General features: G+C 37.3%; 1 protein-coding gene across 1 annotated transcript in view; it reads right to left on the bottom strand.

Moving 5' to 3' along the window:
• Positions 1-23,989, bottom strand: part of ESR1 (estrogen receptor 1) — a 111,873-nt gene that overhangs the window by 13,785 nt on the left and 74,099 nt on the right. Inside the window, exon 5 of the mRNA XM_026044399.1 lies at positions 9,626-9,764. Coding sequence (XP_025900184.1) covers positions 9,626-9,764 — 139 coding nt within the window. The remainder of the gene's footprint in view (positions 1-9,625; positions 9,765-23,989) is intronic.

Genomic DNA, 23,989 nt, shown 5'->3' with positions numbered 1-23,989 from the left:
CCAAAAGCAAGTCTCTCTGTGCATCTCACATCAATGCTTCTGGTTTCTATGACAGAAAAAAGCAACAATTAGCATTGAGGCTCAAATGAGCAATTCCCGTATTTTCCTTCACTGACAAAGTTATCACCTGAACCTTTTATGATGCCTACAGTAACATAATGATGTCCGTGAACTCAGAATCAAGAGCTGCTGGCTCATTCTCAGTCCGAACAGGAGACGTTAAAACAAAGCCAAACAAGAAGCAACAAGTCAGCAAGGCTGAGAATAGATAAAGGAAAAATTCAGCACAGCCATGATATCCTGCACTATTTCTGAAGCACAGAAGACCTCTGAAAAACTTTTAAGAATTGTATGTGTCCTGCCCATTTTCTGTTTTATTGTAAGCTTTATATAAAAGTAGTGCTTCTCTTCTGGGAAAAAGAGAATGTATATATATGTTAATCCATTGTATTTATAGACATTGCTAAACACTTTCTGCTTTAGGTAAAGTGAAGCAGTCATATATCTTAAAGAAGCATGCTGTTGGGTAAGCTCCATCACTAGACATTTTGAGACCAAACCAGACAAACACTTATCAGGATGGCTTAAGCAGCGTCAAGCATGTTTTGGAGCACAGAGCAGATTGCTTAACTATTTGAAGATTCAAATTTCACAGTAGTTTTTCTACAATACTATGATTTATTAGTAATTTAAATCTGAAGAAAAGGTTATTATAAGCCATAAAATTTTACTTCAGCACACACTGCATTTATCAGTAACTCTAGGGACTGTGGGAGAAGCTTGGGATGGGGGAGGAGGGAATGAGGGAATGAATAGGAGAAAAAAAAATGAGAGAGAGAGAGAAGCAGAAAATAACTATCAGGAATAGACTAAACCCCAATAACAAAAGTAAAGCCTAATGATAACTAAAAAGAGAAATGTCTAGTTTACTTTTTGTTCTGTGTAGGTGCTCATGAAGTTAAATAGTTAAGGTTGGTTTGGTCAAAATGTACTCGTATGTACATTCACATGAACTGATTAGGTTTCCACCATCTGAGAGAAAGAAGTGACAGATACAGGGCTTGCCGTATCTTGCTCATTTACGTGAAAATGTTCACTTTCTGAGATCTATTTATTTTTATTACTGAAGATGAATAACGAAGTAAATCACAGGTGGCAGTTTCTCTTACTCATCTTACTCATCATGAGTCAGCATGGATTCACCAAGGGGAAGTCATGTCTGACGAACCTCATAGCCTTCTATGATGGGATGACAGGCTGGCTGGACGAGGGGAGAGCCGTGGATGTTGTCTACCTTGACTTCAGCAAGGCTTTTGACACTGTCTCTCATAACATCGTCATACGGAAGCTCCGGGACAGTGGACTAGACGAGTGCACGGTGCGGTGCATCAAGGGCTGGCTGGATGGCAGAGCTCAGAGGGTGGTGATAAATGGGGCCGAGTCCAGTTGGAGGTCTGTGGCCAGTGGTGTCCCCCAGGGGTCAGTACTGGGCCCAGTGCTGTTCAACTTGTTTATCAATGACCTGGACGAGGGCACGGAATGCACCCTTTGCAAGTTTGCAGATGACACCAAGCTGAGTGGAGTGGCCGACACTCCGGAGGGCCGTGCTGCCATCCAGAGGGACCTGGACAGGCTGGAGAGTCCTCTGGGCAGAGAGGAACCTCATGAGGTTCAATAAGGACAAGTGCAGGGTCCTGCACCTGGGGAGGAATAACCCCAGGCATCAGTACAGATTAGGGGTCGACCTGCTGGAAAGCACCTCCACGGAGAGGGACCTGGGAGTCCTGGTTGACACTAAGTTAACCATGAGTCAGCAGTGTACCCTCGTGGTCAAGAAGGCCAATGGGATCCTGGCCTGCATCAGGAGGAATGTTGCCAGCAGGTCAGGGGAGGTGATTCTGCCCCTCTACTCAGCTCTGGTGAGGCCGCACTTGGAGTACTGTGTTCAGTTCTGGGCACCCCAGTATAAGAGGGACGTGGAGCTTCTGGAGAGGGTCCAGAGAAGGGCAACCAGGATGATTAAGGGAATGGAACATCTCTCGTACGAAGAGAGGCTGAGTGAGCTGGGCCTGTTTTCTCTGGAGAAGAGACGGCTCAGAGGGGATATGATTAATGTGTGTAAGTTCAGGAAGGGAGAATGCAGGGAGGAAGGGGACAGCCTGTTCTCACTGGTGGCCAGCGATAGGACGAGGGGTAATGGCCATAAGCTGGAGCACAAGAAGTTCCATCTCCAGGTGAGGAGCAACTTCTTTACTGTGAGGGTGACAGAGCAGTGGAACAGGCTGCCCAGGGAGGTTGTGGAGTCTCCTACTCTGGAGGTCTTCAAAACCCGCCTGGATGCCACCCTGTGCCACATGCTGTAGGTGTGCCTGCTTGAGCAGGAAGGTTGGACTAGATGATCTGTAGAGGTCCCTTCCAACCTTAAATATTCTGTGAATCTGTGAATCTCATTTCTCTGCAAACACTGTCTTTCAAATGACAAATCCTGAAGAATATTATAGACTATAATAAAATATTTCAGCATAAGAATAAGGTTCCCTTTAAAACTGAAATAAATTAAAATATCAATTGGTGTTATTACATCCTGCTTTTCTTGAGCTTACTAAAAATGCCCTTCTGCTTCCTTTTAAATATAAGCTCCAGGTGAGTGAGATGTCTCACCACACCTGCTCAGAACCAGCTAGAGAAGGTTTCCCAAAGGCATGTCCAATCAGGCTTCAAGGATGGAGACTCCTCAACCTCTCTGGCCAATCTGTGCCTGTGTTTAGCTACCTTCACAGTAACAATGTATGTTATTACATTTAAGCGGACTTTTCTCTACTTGAGTTTGCACCTCTACCTCTACCAGTGCAAAGACTCTTGGTCCATCATCTTTACAGCCTCCCACCGAGTATTTATATTAGTAAGAATCTCCCTAACCCTCCTCTTCTCCAAGATGAACCAAACCAGCTCTCCTGGCCTCTTCTTTTATGAAATATGCTACAATGCATTAATCGTCTTCAAGGCTGCTGAACTATCTCCAGTAAATCCATATCTTTCTTGTACTGGAGAGTTCATATCTAGAGACAGCATTCCCAACGGAACCTCACCAGTGCTAACTAGAGGGGAAGGATCACCTTCCTCAACCAGCAATGCTCTTCCTAATGGAGCCCAGGATACCACTGGCCATCTTTGCCACAATAGCACATTGCTAGTTCTTGGTCAACTGGTTTCCACCATGAACATAAGTTCTTCTTTCCAAAGCTGTTCTTCAGCTTACTGGTCCCGAGTCCATATTGGTGCATGGGGTTCTTCCTCCCCAAGTACAGGCATCTGTACTTCCTTTTATTGAACTTCATGATATTCCTTTTGTCCAATTTGCCCATTCAAGTTCCTCTGAATGGTAGCACAACCATCTAATATACCAGTCACATCTCCCAGTTTTGCACTATTTGAAAATTTGCTGGGTGTGCACTCTGTTCCATGTTCATTAATGAAGATGCTATACAGTCTCATGGATATTCCACCAGTTGTGTGGTGAGACACCCCACGCAACTGGAGAGCTTCTGTGTCTGGATGCTTTTTTTTTTCTTTCTTTCTAAATTTATTTTGATTTACAACTTTGGATTTATTTGGTACATATGGATTTGTTCCCTGGGCAACAAAAAGCATCAAGTCACTAACAAAGTGTTCTGAATCAAATGTCTGTAATCATTTTCATTCAATTTTTCTAATAAGTCAATGATAGTTGATGCACTCACAATTACTCCGTGCCAAAAATAATGTTAATTTGCTCAAGAGTCAGACTGAACGTAAGTATGATGTCCTGAAGCATTTAGAATATTTTACAAGGTGAGATACTACAAAAAAATTACATGATTTCATTTGTTAGTGCTGTGCTGTATCTAATCTTTTGTCTGTCAAAACATCTGAAAGTGCTAACTGCACAGAACTAACTTGGGAAGACACTGTTTTCAGAAGCAGTAGGGAGCTTTCAGACCATATCCATAAAAACATAAATTATTCACTCACATAGTAATAGTGAATTCCATAAGTCTGTTTTTATGTTATTAATGCTAGCTAAAAAAAAAAAAAAAAAAAAAAAAAAAGAAGAGCGAGAACCATGGCCTCCTGCTATTGCTCAGTATGGAAGTGAGTAAAGAGAAAACTCAAATTTCTTATGGATTAAAAAAAAGCTCCATCAAGCCATCAAGCATTGGCAGGGGAAATGAACAACAATTTTCAGATAAAAATGAAAGGTAGATTTCTCCATAAGAAAAGATGAAAATAACCTGGCATGAGCATGGAAATACTGACTATATTTGTGTGTGTGTGTGTTTTAAGTCTCTAGACTGGTGATAGACATTTTTTTCAATAATGATTGGAAAATAATATTAGCATATAAAAGGAGAATAACCACAGTGGCTCACACCAATTTTTTATTCAGACACGGGTGAAACAGACAGGTATTTGTTTAATACTGGTTCTCCTATATTAAGAAACATCATTTATTTGTTTTGAAATTAAATCTGGTAATTTTATGATTACCTCTGTTTCTAGATTGGAAGAGATATAAATAATGGACTGCTATATATCTCAACGTGCTCATGACTTTACAGAACTCCTACCGATCAGCTCTGTTTCATTCTCCTTCCACCATTTAGTTTCAGAGGTAGAATAGTCAATCTAAACAGTTATTCGTTGTATGCAAGCTCAGCTTTGTCATTGAACAGCTATGTTACCCTTCGGGATACCTAACACAGTTTTACAGAATTCCTGTTGAAAGCGGGAAAAATCAGAAGGGCACAGTTTTCAAATTACTGAGGCAATATAGATTTACATGGTGGTATAATGATGATACGTAGTATTTCTTTTTCCTGCCATAATTATTCCTGAGAATGGAGACATAGGCTATTTTTAGTCACTTTAACAGTGAGATCCTGTTCCAGGTGGAACAAGCAGCTAAGGATCCAGTTTATATTCATATTTTCTTCCGATGTGTAAATTCACCTTCAATATTGTCAAGGTCTTTTTGCAGCTTTCATCTGTTTTAATTTGATAACTTACAGCCATTGGCAAACTTTATTTGATTTACCCACCTTTTTTTCCGGATCAAGTATATATTGATTGAATAGCACAGATCACTATATGGATTCCAAATACAGTTTATCTGAGAAAATTGATCATTTACTCCTCTCTTTTCTTTTAACAATTTATTGAATCTATTTGATGATCTGATGATCTTATCCCATGGTACCTTAATTTCTTTAAGAACCTTTCATTATCAGACTTGTCTAGTGCTTTTGAAAATGAAATGAGATCTGCCTTGTCCATTTGCATGTTCATTTTTCTAGAGAACTCTTATAATTTTAGACACATGATTTCCCTTTACAAAACACATGGTGACATTTTAAGAATATGCCATATTTATCCACGCATCCACTAATTCTCTTTATTACACTGTATTCATCAGTTCTCCTAGTGTGGACATCAGGCTTATCTGTGTGAAAATTCACCAAACTTTTTTAAAAAGAAGCATTCTATTTTTCATTATGCTGATCCTTAGGTGAAGTCATCCACTTCAGTTAGCAATTTGGCTATTTCAACCAGGAGTTTCCTTACAATATCGGTGTGAATACCATCTGGTTTGTAAGATATTTTAAAGTGACACTCCAAACCACTAGGTAACCACAGATAAGACTGATATTTCAATGCAAAAAAAATTTTTTTTAAAAAAATGATGACATATGTCTCTTTCTTATTCCTAAAGAAACACTACATTTTTTTCTCAAAATTATAAACAGCTTATTGTCAGTCCTGAAAACTTCAGTCCTGGTCTCATGTCATTTTTAAGATCTAGTTTCTTGGGAGTCCTCCAGATTGGAAACATCTGGTTCATTCCATTGAAAATCTATGTCTTTACTTCTAGATTTGTCTCATATGAGTTATTAATTTTTAAAAAGAGTATATAAACATATTGCTTATTTTTTTTTATTGCATCAAGTACTGCACATTAACTGAAAACTCTTTGAGTTTCTGTCTTTGCTGATTAGGTCTATTTTTTCTAATCTGTAATTATTGTCAGTTCAGCTTTTTTAATAGCATCGATTGTACACTGTAAAATGCACTAGTTTTATGTGTGATAGGCAGACTGCTAAAGGTCCCAATCTTGAACCAAGACTCAAGTGCTTAGGTACCGCATTAACAGAATAAGAAAACATGTGTTACCCCACAGAACACCCTACCTAATTACAAGGCAGAGCAGGAATAAAAAGGGATAATGAGATGATATTCATCCATACAATGGGCAGAGGTCTCAACATATTGACAGCTTAATTGTTCTGTTTTTGGTTTTTTTTCTGTGTTTCTTTTTCTTAAATAGGCAAAGAAAAGTTTTAAGAAGGAATTCAAAGCAAATCACGAAGTACTGCTTTGCAGATATTTTTAAGGAGTCTTCCAGGTGTGAATGGCTATATGGAAAAATCACAGAGGAATTTATTTGAAAATTTAACAAGTAGTGTCTCACAAAATGGGTAGAGTCAGTCTCTAAGAGATCTTTGAAGAGAATACAAACTGATGTTTAATGTCAGACAACAGGAAGAATAAACTCTGAGAACAAAATTTAGAGTTGCTCAAAAAAATGGCAGAGTAGGGATATTATTTTAAATGCTTTTCAGATAGGTATGAAAAAGACAGCATTGTATTTTTCTAGGCAAAATGGAAAGAAGTTGCACTAACATAACTTGAAATGATCTGAGCTTTATATACAGACGGATACCAACGATTATATCTCTGAGACCTAAGACAGAAAGAAACTGTCAAATGTAAGATAACTCTGAATATTAAAAAAATGTAAGAAATCTATAAACTAGAGATGTTTGGCAAGGAATAATCAGACAGAGGTAGAGTAGTAAGCACAGTGTGGCAAAGAGCTCCATATTAACAACATTGAACTTGAACTAAGCTCCAGAAAAACACAGGTTAGAGACAGATCAGTTTCTGTAGCTGGTGAGTCTACATTCGAGATAGCAGATAAATTTATATTTGCAAATCCCCACACACATTAAGTAAGAGGAAAAGAGCAATGGGGATTTAGGACAGAATGCCATGGTTCCTCATAGCAAGATGAAAACAGTGAAAAGGAGTACTCTGTAATAAACTCACTGAAAGTTAGGGGCAGAAGCACAGACGACAGAAAACTATATTACTGCATCCCTCTTTTCCATTATTTTAACCATTAAATGGGATGATTTCATTATTTAAATTGACCACAGTAACACATTCAACAGTTTTTATATCCTTGAAGTAACTGTCTGGGTACTTGATTCAGTGGAAGGAATGCATTGACTTAAACACACTTTCAATGATGCTATGTTCAGTCTCTTTGACAAAGAATATGTTTTTGGTCTATAACATTCTCAAAAGAAAAGATTCCTAAACAAAGGCAGCACATTCCTAACACATAGCGTTAGAACTAATTAGTACATCAGTACTTAATTAACATATCAGTTCTCCTCAAAGTTAAGTACTTTCAGTGTTTCCATTTCTGCGTAGATTTCTACGTATCCCCACCAAGTAGGGGGAAGCAAATATATGATGCCTTAGAAACACAGAATGTATTATGCTATTTGAAAATGAGAACATAGTGCACATATTTACAAACAATCTTGTTTGAAAGTCAGAAGGCAGAAAATTAGTTATCAATTGATTTTTCACCTCTAAAGTAATGTGTAGTTCCAATTGTATGCAGCTGTTTTCCATAATCAGAATTGGCAGTAACTGCACAAATCATCTACTCCTAGTTCATTTTACTCAGAGTACAGAAATTTTTACTTTTTGAGGATTAAGTTTCATATCTTTTCCCCAGTTCCTTCCCTTAGCTAACAGGACAATAAACATCCCTCTGCTTCTGCTCACCAGTTTTCTTTTTTTTTTTATTATCTGAACTATGAAATGTGGAATGGTTGGGTCTTCAGAAGCTACATTAAAATTTATAGTCCATTTTTCAAAAATATATTGTTTTTTCTTTCCTACAAGAGTAAATTTTACTTCTCAAGAAACTAAGAAATTATTTTAAAACAGTGTTTTCATGAGCTTTTTTTCCTAAGAACCCCATAACTGCAAGTATTTTTCAGTGCACAAACTGTGTTTTGTACATATCTTGTTCCAAGGCACACAGACCATGTGCTTCCACAGACAGAAGAGTGTTTTACCAAGGCAATTATTATATCTACTTTTTATCCCTTTGAGATATTACATATTATACTGTTGGGCATTAACATTTATATTTCATTAAAATACAAAGTGTAAGGTGTTTTTTTTTTTTTTTGCAATAGATAAAATAAATCAGAGGTTTAACATTGCACGTACACAGAAATGAAAGCTCAGTTTCCTACAGTTAACAGAGTAGAGCTTCTCAAAATGCGTAACAACAGAACGTTGTTAGTAATCCATTAGACATTTTGTCATACCTTTCTGGAGCTTAATGAAGCAGTGAATAGAATTGGTTCTTCTGCTAGTAAGAGTTTTGTCTCCTTAGCCTAAGAAACGTCTGGAGGAGTTGAAGGCACTAACTATGACTATGTTCCCAAACTCTGCTATGGTTTCCTGTCCCTCTGGAGGCAGGACAGATAGAGCAGGGTGCACATCCAGGTCTTTGCTGGTTCACCACATATTCTAGTGCTTTAGCTCTGCTATTCCTTGATCCAGTTTTCACCAAGATGCCCCCTGCATGGAAGTGATGAACACCTACACTGAAGCTCCCTCCTGCCAACTCTGTTATGTGGGTAGTAACTTTCCACAGAGTGATACCAGTAGCGTGGACAACTGCAACTTTGCTGCTTGCCACAGTCTTTTGTTGATCACTTCATTCACTTTTTATTCTCTTTTTACACTTTGTCTCAAGGCTGCATTTTTTTCATGACTTGGAAAAAAAAAAAAGCACTTGTGTATGCATTCAGATGGCTAGAACATGTTTTAAAGCCTATCAATCTTCCCACTTTTCTTCATGAAAAGACTGCCAGCTAAAATCCAAGATATTATTATATGACAGACACCTCTGTTTTTTCATCTCTCACTTACAAACACCTACAGCTGCTTAGAAAGGCATGCTAGAAAAGTCTTCGGACAGCAAAGAGGTAAGTTTTGTACATTTGACTACAACATTCAGGAAAAGAGAACCTTATGTCTTCTCTGCAAATGAACAGAACTCTGCCTAGACTCCATTGGGATTTTGTCCTGTAATTTGGGCTGCCTGCTTGGATCAACCAATTTAAACTTAGTCTACATGAGAGGATTTAGGTAAGCAGAAATAATTGTTTGAAATAAAGTGATTAGGATTCAGGAGTTTATCTTTCTTAGTCTTGTAACAAACAGTATACATTAGAAAAGGAGTTCTCTGCTGCCTTTGAAACAAAGTACTTTCAGCATCAGGTGACTTTCAGAAGGTTTCCACATCTACTACATTACTGGAAAAACATGCTAGAGCATATCTGGAGTTTAAGAGAACGTTTTCTAGTTCCAACTATGTTAATCCTTCTTAAGTTACAATAGAATGTCAAGCTGAAATATTAGCAAGATGACTAAATGCTGCAGTTGCAGTAGAAAAATATTAATTTAAATAATTAACAACAAGACACAAACTGACCTGTCCAGTAATAGGTTAGGTGCAAATAAAAGCTTTCCCGGATGTTCCATGGAGCGCCAGACTAAGCCAATCATCAGTATCTCTAACCAGGCACATTCCAGTAGATGGACCTGATCATGGAGTGTTAAATCCACAAATCCTGAAAGAATAAATAGGAGACAGAGTAAACATACCCCAGTTTTGCAAGTGTAGCAAAATTATTTTGATAATCAAATTAAGACGTTTGAGCTGGATAACCCAAAATAAAAAGCAATAAAACAGACATTTGCTCTCTCTGCATTTTCTGCTTGATTGTTTTGTTTGTTTGTTTTAATTTAGGTGCAGTGCAGCTCCATCCCACACAGCTATCACCACTTCCCAGTGGTGCATCGTGACTCCAGAGCAGGGCAAGGTGCAGCACAGCAGCTCCCTTACCAGGCCTGGGGCTCTTGGCCTGCAAAGCCAACTGCACTGCAGGAAGGAGCAGCAACCTGCTCCACTCCTAGGTTTCCTGGGACAAGATCCAGGCAAATGGGAAAACAGCTCCTATAAATGCAACGATAGCTCTAATCAGCTAATCCCAGACCAGTTTTCTGTTGAAATATATTTTTACAGGCTCTGGAACATTCAGTCTATTGCAAGTGCTGCATCTGGGTTAAAGAGAGGCCAATACAGTATTTCAAATAAATTAACAAGCAAATGCAGATTACAGCACAGTTGGAACTCATTGATGAGTCACTTGATTGCATTTATATTGGATTACAGCATCTGAAGGAAGAAGCTGCCCTCTTTGTGTGTATGTTTAAACACCACTAAAAAGAATGGATACAAAATGAGGACATGCTTTACAGCAATACTGGAAGACAAATACAAGAATAATCATGGAGGTAGATAACAAAGCATAATGACAGTGTCTTTCCTGTGTTTATGTCATGGAGCAAATTATACAATTGTCTCACTGAGAATCTTACTTTTCATGAACACTACTTGCAGTGCAAAGACTGAATGTTCAAAGCCTGAAAGTCTTTGGGATTACCTAACACAGGTTATTTGACCTTAGCATGAGGTATTCTCTAATTGGTGGAATTTCTTGTTAAGAATAAAACATGCAGAAGTTCCCTCAAAAAAAACCCAAAAATCCTTTCGTTATATAGCAGTGCTGTGGTTATTATTGATCTTTGCCTCAGTTTAATGTTTTTTTAAGTTGCCATTAATTCATGCTAGCCTTCAGGGTAAAAGATGCAGGGTAAACTACCACCCTTGTAAAGGGCACTGATTTTGCTTTTGTGCAATGTTCTCACTAGAAGTCAGTTTCAAATAATGAACCTGACATACTCTGGAGTACTCTCAGGGGCCAGGACAGGAGTAAGGCATGTGTTTATAAACATAATTGTTGTGCTCTAAAATACATTTTTGAAAAAACAAAGAGGAAGAACAAAAAGAGTTCACCAACACATTAGAAAATATTTCTGTTCTGCAAAACAGTGATAATTTTTAATGAAAATATTTGAGAGCTAGTCAGTCCACTCATAATTACTCAAAAAATGAATAGCTTTCATATATTTGAAATAAAGCTCATGCATCAACTGCTAGAAGTGGATTTAAATAGCTAAATTATATGTTTCTTTTCTGAAATGGTAGCTATCATTAACAAAAAGTCTTCTTTTTTTTTTTTCTCATATATTTTTCCTTTATTATTAAATGCAAAGATGACTTTCAGACTTCACACAGATGGAATATTTCCCTGAGTCACCAAACAACCTGAAACAAGAGAGCTGGAACTTAAACCAACAATGTTGTTAACTATCAAGCATGTTATCTAATTACAGCACTCAAGAATGGAACTGCTTGATGGCAAAAATAAACTGTTATGCACATATATGGAGAATAAACAACAAATATTCTGTTTCCTATTAAGTCTAGTCACATTTTCCCATGACAGCGTATCACAAAATGGAGTTTTAATCTATGCCTGACAAGCACCACACCAGTTCCCTATGTGGTACCGCACAGTCCCTGTGTGGTATTTGACGTTTGCATTCACGGCATTAAAAGTCAGTTATACTGCTAGCATTTCACATGATTGCATGCTGTTCTACTGTGGAATGTTTTCTTTGCTGCAGAAAAACTGAGTTTGTTGCAATTGTACTAATTCACTTTACTGTAAAACTCTGCTCATTCTACAATATGCTGAGTGCCAAAACATTTGGCAGTGCTGTAAAGACAGAGCCATTTCTCACGTCTAGATTCAACCTAAATGCAAGAACAAAGAAAGCCACAGGTTTATTTTCAAACAGTGTTCACATTCAATGACTTCTCAACTTTTCAATGGCCTTTTTCCCCCAGAGTTTTGCAAAACATAAAAAAAAATACAGAAATAACATCAATATGCAGTGAAATGTTGCTACCCAGGGAGGACAATAATTATGTGCTAGGGCAGCAACCAATCAGAAATTAATAGATTCCACAGGGCTCAAAAATACTTGACCATCTTTCTTCAATATGCAAAACTTGACCCCTTTCTTCATGTAATTCAATTTAATACAAGCCTTGATTAATAGAGGTTGAAATATAATAATGAACATCAACTGTAATTCATAGAAAATCTTATCAAATTAACTCAATGGTTTTTTAGATGATATTAGAAGTTCAGTTGCTGAAAGTACTAGTTCTGATGATGCAAGATTCTATGAGACATTTGATTTGGCAATTCATGACATTTGATACCACCAGAATACAAAAAAAGACCAACATGCAACAGATGAAGTGAATTAGAATATTTCAGAGGACATGTCTCAGTATGCAATGGTAAGAGAGTTATGATAATCTTCATTGAACAGATATATTTCTAGAGAAATCCCAGACAGGTTAAAAACAGAAACAACCATGATCACTAGCGAAATTCACAATAAAATACATAAAGACATACACTTTAAATAGTGAACATTTGCCATATATAGAAGATATAACAGCAGCAGCTCTGAAAAGATCTCAGAAATGATGTGGAAAAAGCCCTCAGGAGCAAACTGCATCTATAAAGATAATGTGTTTCTTCATAAAAAATCCATGGAAACATCAAGTGAATAAGAAATTTAAATTTCCTGTGTTTCCTGAATCTGGCAACTACCCTTCACAAATCAGGATGTTAAATTGGAGAGAATGACAGAGAAACATCAAAATGACTACAACATTAAAAAACCTGCTCTCTAGTGAAGTATATCCAGGATTTATTTACTGTTTTTGAAGCCAAATAGGTTGTAGGGATTACATTACTGCAATTTGTAACTATCTAAATAAGAAAAGGAAATGTATTACAATGATTGTTGCAATGATTGAACCACAAGTCTGATTAGAAATGAAGGGCAAACATTAACCACCAAAAAAGCTATTATCCAAGCAGCATACTATAGTTCCATGAGTTTACTATGATCAGAAATGTTAATCAAGATTTAATTATTATTTTTAAGCCGTATTCTTGTCCAAGCAAGTTAATTCAGATGAATGCTACAGAAGGTTAAACTAAATAATGAATAAATCATTAGTTACTTAGAACATGTTGCATTTTAATGCAGTTAAAATTATGTTTAGATGTGCACTGCATCAGTGTTTCTTAATGCTGGCAAGCTCTGAAGGAGAAAGTATGTTTGGATTCTAAATTTTCAGTTACTGTGCTCTAAGGAAAAGAAAAACTCTCACTCATTGCTGATAAATTAATTATAAATTAATTTCTTACATTTCTTTATTTCTTAATATCTTATGTATGAGCCTACATCTGATTCCATGAAACAGGCTGACCTTATAAGACTGATTTGCAGCTCAGGGTCTTCTGTAGTCAGAGATGATCTTTCTGTACTTAATACTCCTTAACCTTTTTCTTTTGTCCAAGTCTGTCCATCTGCTTTTTGAACCCCAGTAGACTTTTCATCCTCTTCAGATTTTTCACAGACTTTGGCAGTAATATCTTCTGGCAGAAATTTCACACATTAAGTTACTACTGTGAAAGTAACCACCTCCTGTTGTTTGTTCTGAAAAATCTCTTATAGTCTTTCAATGATCCTAATCATTTTATTGGAAGATACCATCATTCCCTAAAGCTGTCATCTCCTCACGATTTTATTGATTTCTATCACATCCCCCTCAATTTTTCTTATCCAATAGAATAGTTTTAGTATGTATTTTCAGTCATTGCTCAGATTAAAATTATACCTTTCACTTTTGAACATACGTATGCTGCTTATCTGAGCTTTTTGCCATTCAACTATATTTTTTCAGAGGTGATGAGATTATGACTGTGCAATGTCACAGTCTGTCACATTCCTTCAACCCCTTAGTTAACCTAATAGTATTCACTTTTTTTTTTTCCTGGTAGCTTATGGATATTTTTGAATATAATAAGCACACCTATCAGTCTCCAAAGTTTTTGCTTGTTTGTTTTTGTTGTTGTTGTTTTAATGACTTTGGCTTGTCTAAAACATCTAATTTGACAGCAACAGGAATTTTTATAGTATCTTCCATAATAAAAATTACATGAAGTACACTATACAGAAATGTCTTTGAACATCAGAACATTCTACTTTATGTATCTTAAAACTGCATACATTAACAATTACTGTGTTCTGTCTTGATGTAAAGGCTTTGAAAAGTAACAGCAATTACTGGAAAATGGTATTATTTACAATCTAATACAGTATGCCAGGTATGCAATGGTCATGTACTAGTCCACATTTGGAATAAAACTCTAATTAGGTTGTCAAAGACATTGGGAAATTAATGGCTAATGCTTTTACATAATAGCTAGCAACCATTCAAGAAAATAACCAAATTCACATAGGTTTACATAGACACAAATTGCCTAAATAGATGAAACAGGAAAACAGAGAAATATTTCCTGCAACAAATTCCACTCTCAAGAAACAGCCTGCAAAGGGAAACAGCATCTGTTTCTCTTAAACCAATCCATCCCAAAAGGATCAATAACTCAGTCATCCTTGTGAGAATGACTCTGACGAAGGGCTCAAAACCTGGGTTGGCTGTAGCAGGGACAATGCACGACTGGAGGTTACTGCCCACCTCTCCATTCTGAACAGAGAGGGGCTACCACGTCAGCTTATATATGTGGGCATTTCTGCTCAAGTTTGCATGGGTCACTTGGACTGATCATGACCTAACCCTAAGCTAGATAAACTCTTAGTCAAGCAAAGAAGATAATGCTTATACTGTGCCTATAGATTTGTCTGTACTCAACTGCAGCAAAGTACCCAAACAGAGCCCAAGGGCAGGTCCATCAGGGAATCACTATTCCATTTTCCAGGGCTGTTATTATTCCCAGAGCTATTTCTGGAATGCTACTTGTTCCTATTTTTTTTCCACAGATCTTTAATCAAAAATAACTGGAAATACTTGCTGTTAATTTCTCCCTCTTCAGTGCATCAGAAGAATGAAATAGGCATATTGGCCTAACTGCTGACACAACTCCAATATTTTAAGTCAAACCCTGATTTGAGGACTGAAGATCAATAATTTCTAACATCCAATATTTTGGACTTTTCTTTTGCTTAATAATTATATATTCTCATGCTTTCAGTTTGTTTCTGTGAGTTCAGAAAAAAAAAAAAAAAAAAAAAAAAAGCTAGTTTGTTAAGTCCCTGATAGAAAATTCTGAAAGGCTCATAGAGAGCAAATGGCACATTTATAAGAAACTCTAAACACTTTATTCTTTCAATTTTCTCTCTTTTAACTGCCTGTATGATTATAATACTGCAGAATATACATCCAAATTTACAACCTCTCACCCCTGAGACTAAACAGTCCTTCAAAATGGAAAGGAGATGAGATCGGAAAGAAGAGCATCAGTTCTTAACTATGGTTAATTATTTAAAAGCAATAAAAATTATTTCATATTTGCCATTGTAATCTCTACTGGTTCTCTTTCTGAAAAATAACAGTTTCCATTTACAGCCATAAACATAACCTCAGTTATGAATGTCATAGAGAGTCACATTTGTTGCTTTTATTTCAAATCCCATTTCTAGGAGCTGGTCAATTATGTTTCCACCTAAAAGCTGCACTGTGACAATTCCAAAATCCATTTGTCAGATGAAGGAGAACTGTTCCAACCATTTTTAAGTTGCAGAAATGTGTCAAGTATTACCAATCTGATCAATATTTCTTACTTTCACAAGAAGCCCATACCCTTTTTCAGCCTGTCAAATCCATATCTTTTCTGGAATAAGAGAAGAAAAAGCATCTGAACATACTCCTGGTTCAAACAGCTAATGCCTACTTCAGGGAAGGAATCTCTCCTTCTTCCTTCTGATGCACTGCACTCTAAACTATGGTATGATAACATATCCTGTGTACATCTTATGCAATAAATACTGTCCTACACCAAACTTCCTGCACCTAAACAAGCTTGTAAGGAAGTTATCCAAGTAGAGGTTAACTTACCCAAGGGCAATACTGTGCACAAAGTGCAACCTAGAATTAGGGCCACAAAAGCAATTATGAGGTAATGAAAGGAAATCGCCACTGGTCAGGCATACATTATCTTCCCTGGACTAACCTTGCTACCTTTATATGAAATAATGCAGTCTTTGTCTCAGAAAAGAAAGATGTCAGAGGTCCCCAGCTCAGCACTACTATGGTCGGCATTGTCCTGGGGAGATGGTCCCAGCACTGGCCTAGCAGGGACACATGAGCACCCACCTCACATGCTGACTCCAACTTGGGACTGCTCTTGGGAATTTAGTGGGTGGTGAACTCCAGCCAAACAATCTTTGTGGGATTTTATTGCCTGGGAAAATTTGTTCTGAGCTGATGGATGGCCAGGCCATGTGTCCAATGCTGAAGGTTTCTCCCGCACTTTCTCTCCCTTGCACCTAAATAACTTCAAGAGAAGACAGCTTGTATTGAAAGTCTAGTCTAGTCTATGGCTAAAATGCAGCACTGACATACCCTATGAATCCAAATTCTTGATTTTCATTGCATGTGTCAGTATGTCTGACTTGACTAAAACCCACTTTTTATTTTGCAACTGTTTTGCTTGGTTAACAAAAGAATATTCCAGAAAGTGCATTACCAGTACCAGTTAACACAAATACATTGAGGCCTTTCATCAGGGAACATAATAAATGTAATCAGCACTCACATAGCACTTTACATTTTCAAAGGGCAGTAAAGCCATTAAGCATTATTAAATGCATTTTACAGATAGAGCACAGAGAGGTTAAGTGCCTCGTCCAGGAGGAGCCAGGATTAGGACAGAGATGTGGCAGGCTCTTAGCACACTCTTTAATCCTTTCAGCAACAAAATCTTCAGGATGCAGAAGTCTTTGAAATCAAGTGCCAACTCTGTTTCTTACTAGTCTGTAAAAAGGAGACAGCCAAAAGCAACTAAACTTGTCTCAAAGAGAAAATAAAAGAAAGCCTCACCAAATAAGACTTGGGGGAAAAATGTGAGCAGAAAAGCTGGATGCAAAGAACTAAATAAGCATTGATTCTTTCTTGGTTTTAACACACTCAATATATGAAGGCTGCCTGCCAATTTGCTAGTGAAAGTTTATTGTTATAAAGCCAAAAGGGAAGTGTATGTATATTTTCTCTGAAAGAAATAAGCCTGTCAAAAGAGCAAAGCAAAATGACTTCCACAATTAAATGACAATTTTCTGCAGCACCATGTCAGTCATGATTTAAAGCATGTTGATTGCCATTTATCCCAGGACTGTAATACAGAAGTCAGAGAATCAGGCTGGATTTGGCAAAAGTAAGATGCAACTTTATGCTGGCTTAATCACTAAGACCTATGCTTTTTCTCAAGGAGCTCAGGCTTGGCAATAAAACACACAAGGCACTACCTGCATACAGAGAATGACATCCCTGGAGTTGTTCCCAATGACTTTAAGTACAGGAGCAGATTACCAACCCTATGCTCAGGCTTTCCATTTCAAGTAAGTTCCCTGAATTTGTCACTACAGAGTTGGAGCAGAATACCGTGAAAAACATACAAGGCTGCAACCTAAAATACAGAGGGAAAAGTATTATATCTCATTTTGTTTTATTGTCAGCCACATCTAGTTCCATTACTCTAAATTTACACCAATATTTAGGCCAGTTGCAATTAGAGTTGAGTTTATGTGAATTTATAATTTCTGAGAGGTCACTGTTATGCAAACCATTTTCCATCAATAACAGATCCAGCTAAAATCATCAGCAGTGCTGACCGTGCATTCTTGCCTGACTTTTATGAACACAAAAGACATACTCATAAATACAAGCTGTCCTCTCTACCTGGTCCTTCCCCCTTTTCTCCCCACATGGCCTGTTGCTCTCCTGGTCTATTTTGTTGGTTTAACTGTTCATCCAACTGCTGGAAATAACACAAGAAGAACAGTATGAAAGGATAGTTATGGGCAGCTAGGTAGCAATGGTTTGACTTATGCCACTCACAGAATCCTTTGCTGTGAGCTTAAAGTTCAGCTCTAGCATGGTATGGATTTTTTTGTGTATTTGGCTAACACTGAGAGAGAGTAAAGCTTTCAGTGCTTTTTAATAAGGTGATCACCTTATTAAAACAAAAGTCTTGTGTTACAGTAACAATCTAAATCAATGAAAAAAAGCAACGTTTTTGTGTCTGCTAAGAACAATCATTTGATCAAAAACTGACTTTAAGCAATCACTCATCAGTTGTTTAAGAAAGTCACTGGAGAGAGAAAAAAGGGAAGGACCCTGAAGTAGACCCTTTCACAGGTTTTTGGTAGGTCGCCCATAAGATTTCAAATGGATGCTTCCAAACACAGTTTTCAGGGGAGAATTTTAAAACAAAAAATCAGTCTGCAATACTTCCTAGCTGCTTTGTCCATCTTTTATAGTCTGCGCCTCCAGTACATGCTTGCAGCAATTTTATGAACACTGGTGGGCAAAGCTGCTTTGGTTTGGCTGCTGGGGTGCCGGCTTGCTGCGGGCAGGCTCACATAAGCCTGGGATGCTGCTCCAGGAGACTCCCTTGCTGGAGTTTACAGTTGTAAGCGAGGCTTTGAAAAACCTCAGAGGCAGCGCAGACATTTTGCACACTCTAATAGTGTATAGGTGACAAGATAGGAGTGGCAAGTGAATAAAACTGCAGATTAAAAACTGTCTGGAGCCCTAGTCTGTCATAGATAGCTCCCTTTTATTTCTCTGCATCTCAGTTTCTCTGGTTACAGTAGAGATAAAAGTATCTCCTTTGTTCATTCTGGAGATCTGTGGAAGAGCTATAGAAAAGACCTTAAGATTATCGTTACACATTTAAGAACACACATTTTGGGTAAGAGATATGATTTGGTAATTTTACTTGACAGGATAACAGACTCAATTATCAATTTCAGCTGTTCTTTTAAACTACTATTATTTTTATTACAGAAGCAATTGGCTGCTGAAACTATTGGTCGCTAACCCTATTGTTTGCAAGTTTCTAATGTCTTGGGTTTATATTTTTGATTATGTCTGGGCATTTTTTAACTCTACTATGATTTCATTTTTTTGTCATTTCAACTTCTATCTCCACCTATGCCTGGAAGCGCAAGAAACATCAGTTTTGAATTTAGCACATTTTTGACTATAACAACTTCTACATGTTAGAGTTAGGAATTCCTCCTCACCCTCCTCCCTCATTCACATATTGCATTGAATAAAACACTAATTTTTCTGTTCCACGGTTTATTTCATCTCAGGATCTACTGTACTTACTGCTGAAACAATTAACATTCATTCCAACAGCATCTGGAACTAGCAGTAAAGTGGATTATTTTGCAGCCCAAGAAAAAGAAGGAAAGCCTATAGTGAACTTGAAGATTAAAATTGCTTCAAGACTACAAATAGAAACTGCTCAGAACATAACGTGCTGTACCCAAGAAATGAAGCATAACCTCAGAGTTCATGGTCTGGTCATTCTTTATAATCATTAGGAAATAAAACTAGCTAGACTAAGGCACCTGCATCCATTTTATTTATTCAGAGAGTTCACTTTTGGAGAAGTCCTACTTCTGGCTATCACACATCTATGTGAGCAACATAAACTATGTACATATACCTATGGCTTCCTATCCATTGCATTGGCTCGTACCAATATCAAAACAGAAACATAAGCATACATAAGTAGGGTTCAGATGTTTATTTCCCATCCTATTCTTTTCACCCCTACACAACTTGGGTTTTGAACAGAACCCAATCTCTGAAAAATTATCCAAGAAATTGTAATGACACATCAAAGAGAAAAAAGACAGCAAAATTAATGGCAGCAATTTCCTTTAACCACTACAACAAGAAGAGCATTTTAGCAGCTGTGTGGGAGTGTCACAGTATGACAGAGCAGAGGAATACATTACAGGCAAAGCAAGACACTGGAATGCAGCTGACCATTTATATTCTTTTTCTTGTCCAGGGAAACCTAATAAGTTAGCAAGCGGCATGTTCCCAGAAAACACATCATTCACTTAAGCCCCTTTTGTAGCACACTCTTCTTCAATGGATAAAAAAAAAAAGCAAATTTCAGCATCTGACAAGCTTCAGACAACCTCAGGAAATTCACGTTGCATGTACCAGCCATATGCATTTATACAAAACACAGGTATTGCATTTGGAAAACCACCTCCTTGTACTCAAGCTCCTATACCACCTCTGAGACATAGATGAAGCTACTGCAGGTTGAAGTCCTTGAACAGAATATTTTTACACAGGAAAGTGACAGGCTGACAACTTACAAATGATATAGAAAATGTGTCAACTTCCACAAAATAAAAGAATAATCAAAGAGGCTAAGTAGATGCTATAAATGGACCCAAAGCTTTCCTATCAGCTTTCTCATCAGGCATCTATATCTCCTTGGAATAGTGAAAGGTATCTACACTTCTACTAAATTTAGGTCGTTTTTTTGCAAAGCTCTCTTGTTCTGATTTTAAATAAGTTATAAGGCCCTGGGCAACCTGCTGAAGTCGACACTGCTCAAGCAAGGGACAATGGACCCAATGATCTTCAGATGTGCCTTCCAGTTCAAGCTATTCTATGATTCTGAGTGCAACTAAACATTCAAAATCTTAATTAAATGTATTCTTTTCTATGAGATAAAATGTTTCACTTCACCTGAAGCATTCATTAGCTCTCAAAAAGCTTTAAAATGTGAATTTGTCTTAAGCTAAAATAATTCTTTTTTATTGTTTGGAACTGCCAGGAAACAAAGAAATTAATTATTCACACAGCTCTGATGGAGACATCTGGAAAAGCTTTGGAACAGTGTACAAGTTCATCCAAACTAACTGGACCTATAAACCTTATTTATCATCCTGTGTCAGGACTGGAAAGTTGCATGGAATTCCATTACATTAAAAAAAAATATAGTAATATCTTCAAATAAGTAAAACAGCAGAAATTAAAGAAGAAAAGAAAAGAAAAATAGGGAGGAAAAGTGTAACTTGAAAATGAGAAAGTTATTTTTGTAATTATAAAGCAATTTTTTTCAAACAATAAAAAGTGGTATTTTTCATCTTTTCCATTTACATAGACCATTTGATTTATTCTGTTTTTCTTCTATCTTTCACCAGTGCGTGGAGCATGAATTCAACAGATATTTCTCAGATGAAAATAAAACTCTTAGCTTGGATTAGGTGATAGAACCTTTCCACACAGTTTAGATACAGAGCAATAGAACAGCTTATGAAGATTTGCACCATATTGACCCTCAAGACATGGTTTGATGAATATATAGGAGGCTTTTCCAGGCTGTCCTCAGAAGCAGAAGAGTTGTGTTTGGTGCAAGAAACCGGAGGCAGCAATTATCATGACTGCTGCCCAAATAATGTTGCCCACGTTTGATGTTATCCAGAACTATTTTACTGCTGGAACTATTACAATATATGTTTTTAAGCTCATACAAACATGCTTAGGCATGGTCCTACCACTACGAGTCAGTTACACTTAATCCTCCTAGAGAATTGGGAGCCAAAGGGCACACTGTCAGGTTGGCAGTTTGTTACGAGAGGAGTGATCATCTCATCAGAATTATATCAAAATAGCCAGGGAAGAGCTAAGACTCTTCTGACATCCTGCTATTGAATTATTTCAGAGCAGTGAGCGACAAGCTAATACTACTCTATCTGCCACCTACTAAAAAGTCAGCGTTTAAAAGTTATTCCACAACATTACTTGTAAATAAAGTATCTCCTAGGAAATCTGGTAACAATTATTCACTGTCAGCTGAAGAAGAGCAGACCTGAATACATCAGATTGCAATGATGGACTTTTACCAAAATCTCTCAGAGGGCTTATTACTGATAAAGAACGTAAAAAAAAGCTCATCTGGACTCTTCAAAAAGAGTGCTATGACTGATCTCTCTGATCAAGTAAGATAGTAAGGGAAATGTATTTACATTTCCAGGCAGTTTTGCATTCAGGTCTTAATATTAGGATCTTTCTCAGACACTTGATTAGAAATGGCTCCTTCAAAAAAAAAAAAAAAAAAAAAAGAAAAAGAACTAGAAGACAAAGCTTAAGAGTGGAACAAAGGCACGTAAATAGAGAAGAAATAGAACTGAGAAAGAAATCAAATGTCAAATACATTATGTATTTTACTTACTATATTATTTCAGGTTTGGATATAATTAAGCTTTTCTTAGAGACACCTAAACAGGGACATCAAAAATCACTTCTTAAGATTGGCTTGCATAACACCTGGATAAAGCACTATTTACAATTTCTGGAAGAAGTAAGAGAACTTGTGGCTCAGAGAAGCATACTGATGAGAAAGAAAATAAGCGCAAAGGAAACATAATAAAAACATAACAGATTTAATTCATATTTATACCTGTAGGCAAAGACTCTGGTTTCTTTTTGTTTCAGAATTACTGAGTTTAGCACGCTTCACAGTAATCCTAAGCAACAGACTCAGTACTTGTAACAGCCGTTTAGGCATGGATAAACTGGCATAGTATGAGAGAGCTGCACAAATTTAACAGAGGGAGACACTGGCAGAGCCAGGAGCCAAACTAGGCTTTCACAAAGGTAAGTCAACATTCTTCCCAGAAGGCCCAGCATAAAAGAATATAATCCTATATGTCTACCTGGAAAAAAATAGGCATTTGGTATTCACATCAGAGGCAAAGATTCTCCATATCTGTAGTCACATGAATACTAAGGGGAAAAAATGAAGTCACAAGAGGCATTGATAAATATGCTAGGTTTTCACCGTCAGCTCTTTCCTGCCAGTTTAGAACCTGCCTGTGCATAGAGCTTTTAACATGTGCAAGACATTAACCCATTAATACTAGTGGCTTATTCCACCATCACTAAATAAGATATACTACAGCTTTACTTTCCCACAGAACTTGCAAAATTCTGCCTTGCAGAAGAAGAATATAAGTCCATCATTGAATCCAAGTTTTTGCAACATGCCTATATTGATTCAGGTCACCATCTACTACGCATACAGCATCAGTTTAGCTCAGAGAACTTCCAGAATTTGACATCTTCCTAGAAGACAAAGACAGAAGAACAATTTCTGTAAAATAACTATAGAAGAGGCAATCACAGGGTAAACCAGAGACTTTCTGTATCCTCCAAGTAGCCCAAGCAAATCAGCAGCCAGTGTGTTTCTGTGTGGTACAGTCTCTTGCATCCCAGAAATGGAGGCAAACCTAGTGAATATGACCGTTCAGAAACTAGAGTGCCTCTTAATACAACAGTTTGGGCTCTTCTTTGGCCTTTCAAAACTAGGAGCAATGGGAAAATTACACTGCTGCCTTCTCCCCTCAGTTCTCTCAGCCCCTCCTGCTTATGACTTAATATTTCAGAACAAACTACAGAGCACATGAGAATATACAAAGCAGAAGTACAATGGGTACTTCAGCAAGCAGCATAAAGACTGTAAATGGGGGCAGTAACTAGAAGATTCTTGCCTTTTATAAAGGAGAAATTAGAAAAGACCTCTCTGTAGAAATAAACCAGGAACCACAGCCAGAGTGTCTCCAAAGCAGCTGATGTATATCAGTACCTGCAATCCCCTTTTCACCCCTTCTTCTTCTGGTTGTACATGTACTTCTTTGACCATGCAGTGAAGTATATTGCTGTTTTGTAGGGCTTTTTGCAGATCAGCTCCTTTCCACAGCTCAGCACAGTTGCACCAGCATAATACCAGTAATGACAAAGGGCAGTAACAGCATTTGCCAGTAAGGGAAGGACTGGCTTAGGCCGGTTGAAGCTGCCATGGAAGTGCTGCTCATGGTCTGTCTAACATATGTCTAAATATATATTTAAATCTGCAGATAAAAGAGATAAAATATGCAGCATTCTAGGGCATAAAAGGCCAATCTAACATGCTAAGGAACTATGTATTTTAATTTGCAGTAAGGTATTTTTTTC

The sequence above is a fragment of the Nothoprocta perdicaria genome, unplaced genomic scaffold, assembly GCF_003342845.1.
Source record: "Nothoprocta perdicaria isolate Ctin4 unplaced genomic scaffold, notPer1 scaffold_36, whole genome shotgun sequence".
NCBI lineage: Eukaryota > Metazoa > Chordata > Aves > Tinamiformes > Tinamidae > Nothoprocta > Nothoprocta perdicaria.
The sequence above is the reverse complement of the archived record's forward strand: the minus strand, read 5'-3'. Positions and strand labels throughout refer to the sequence as shown.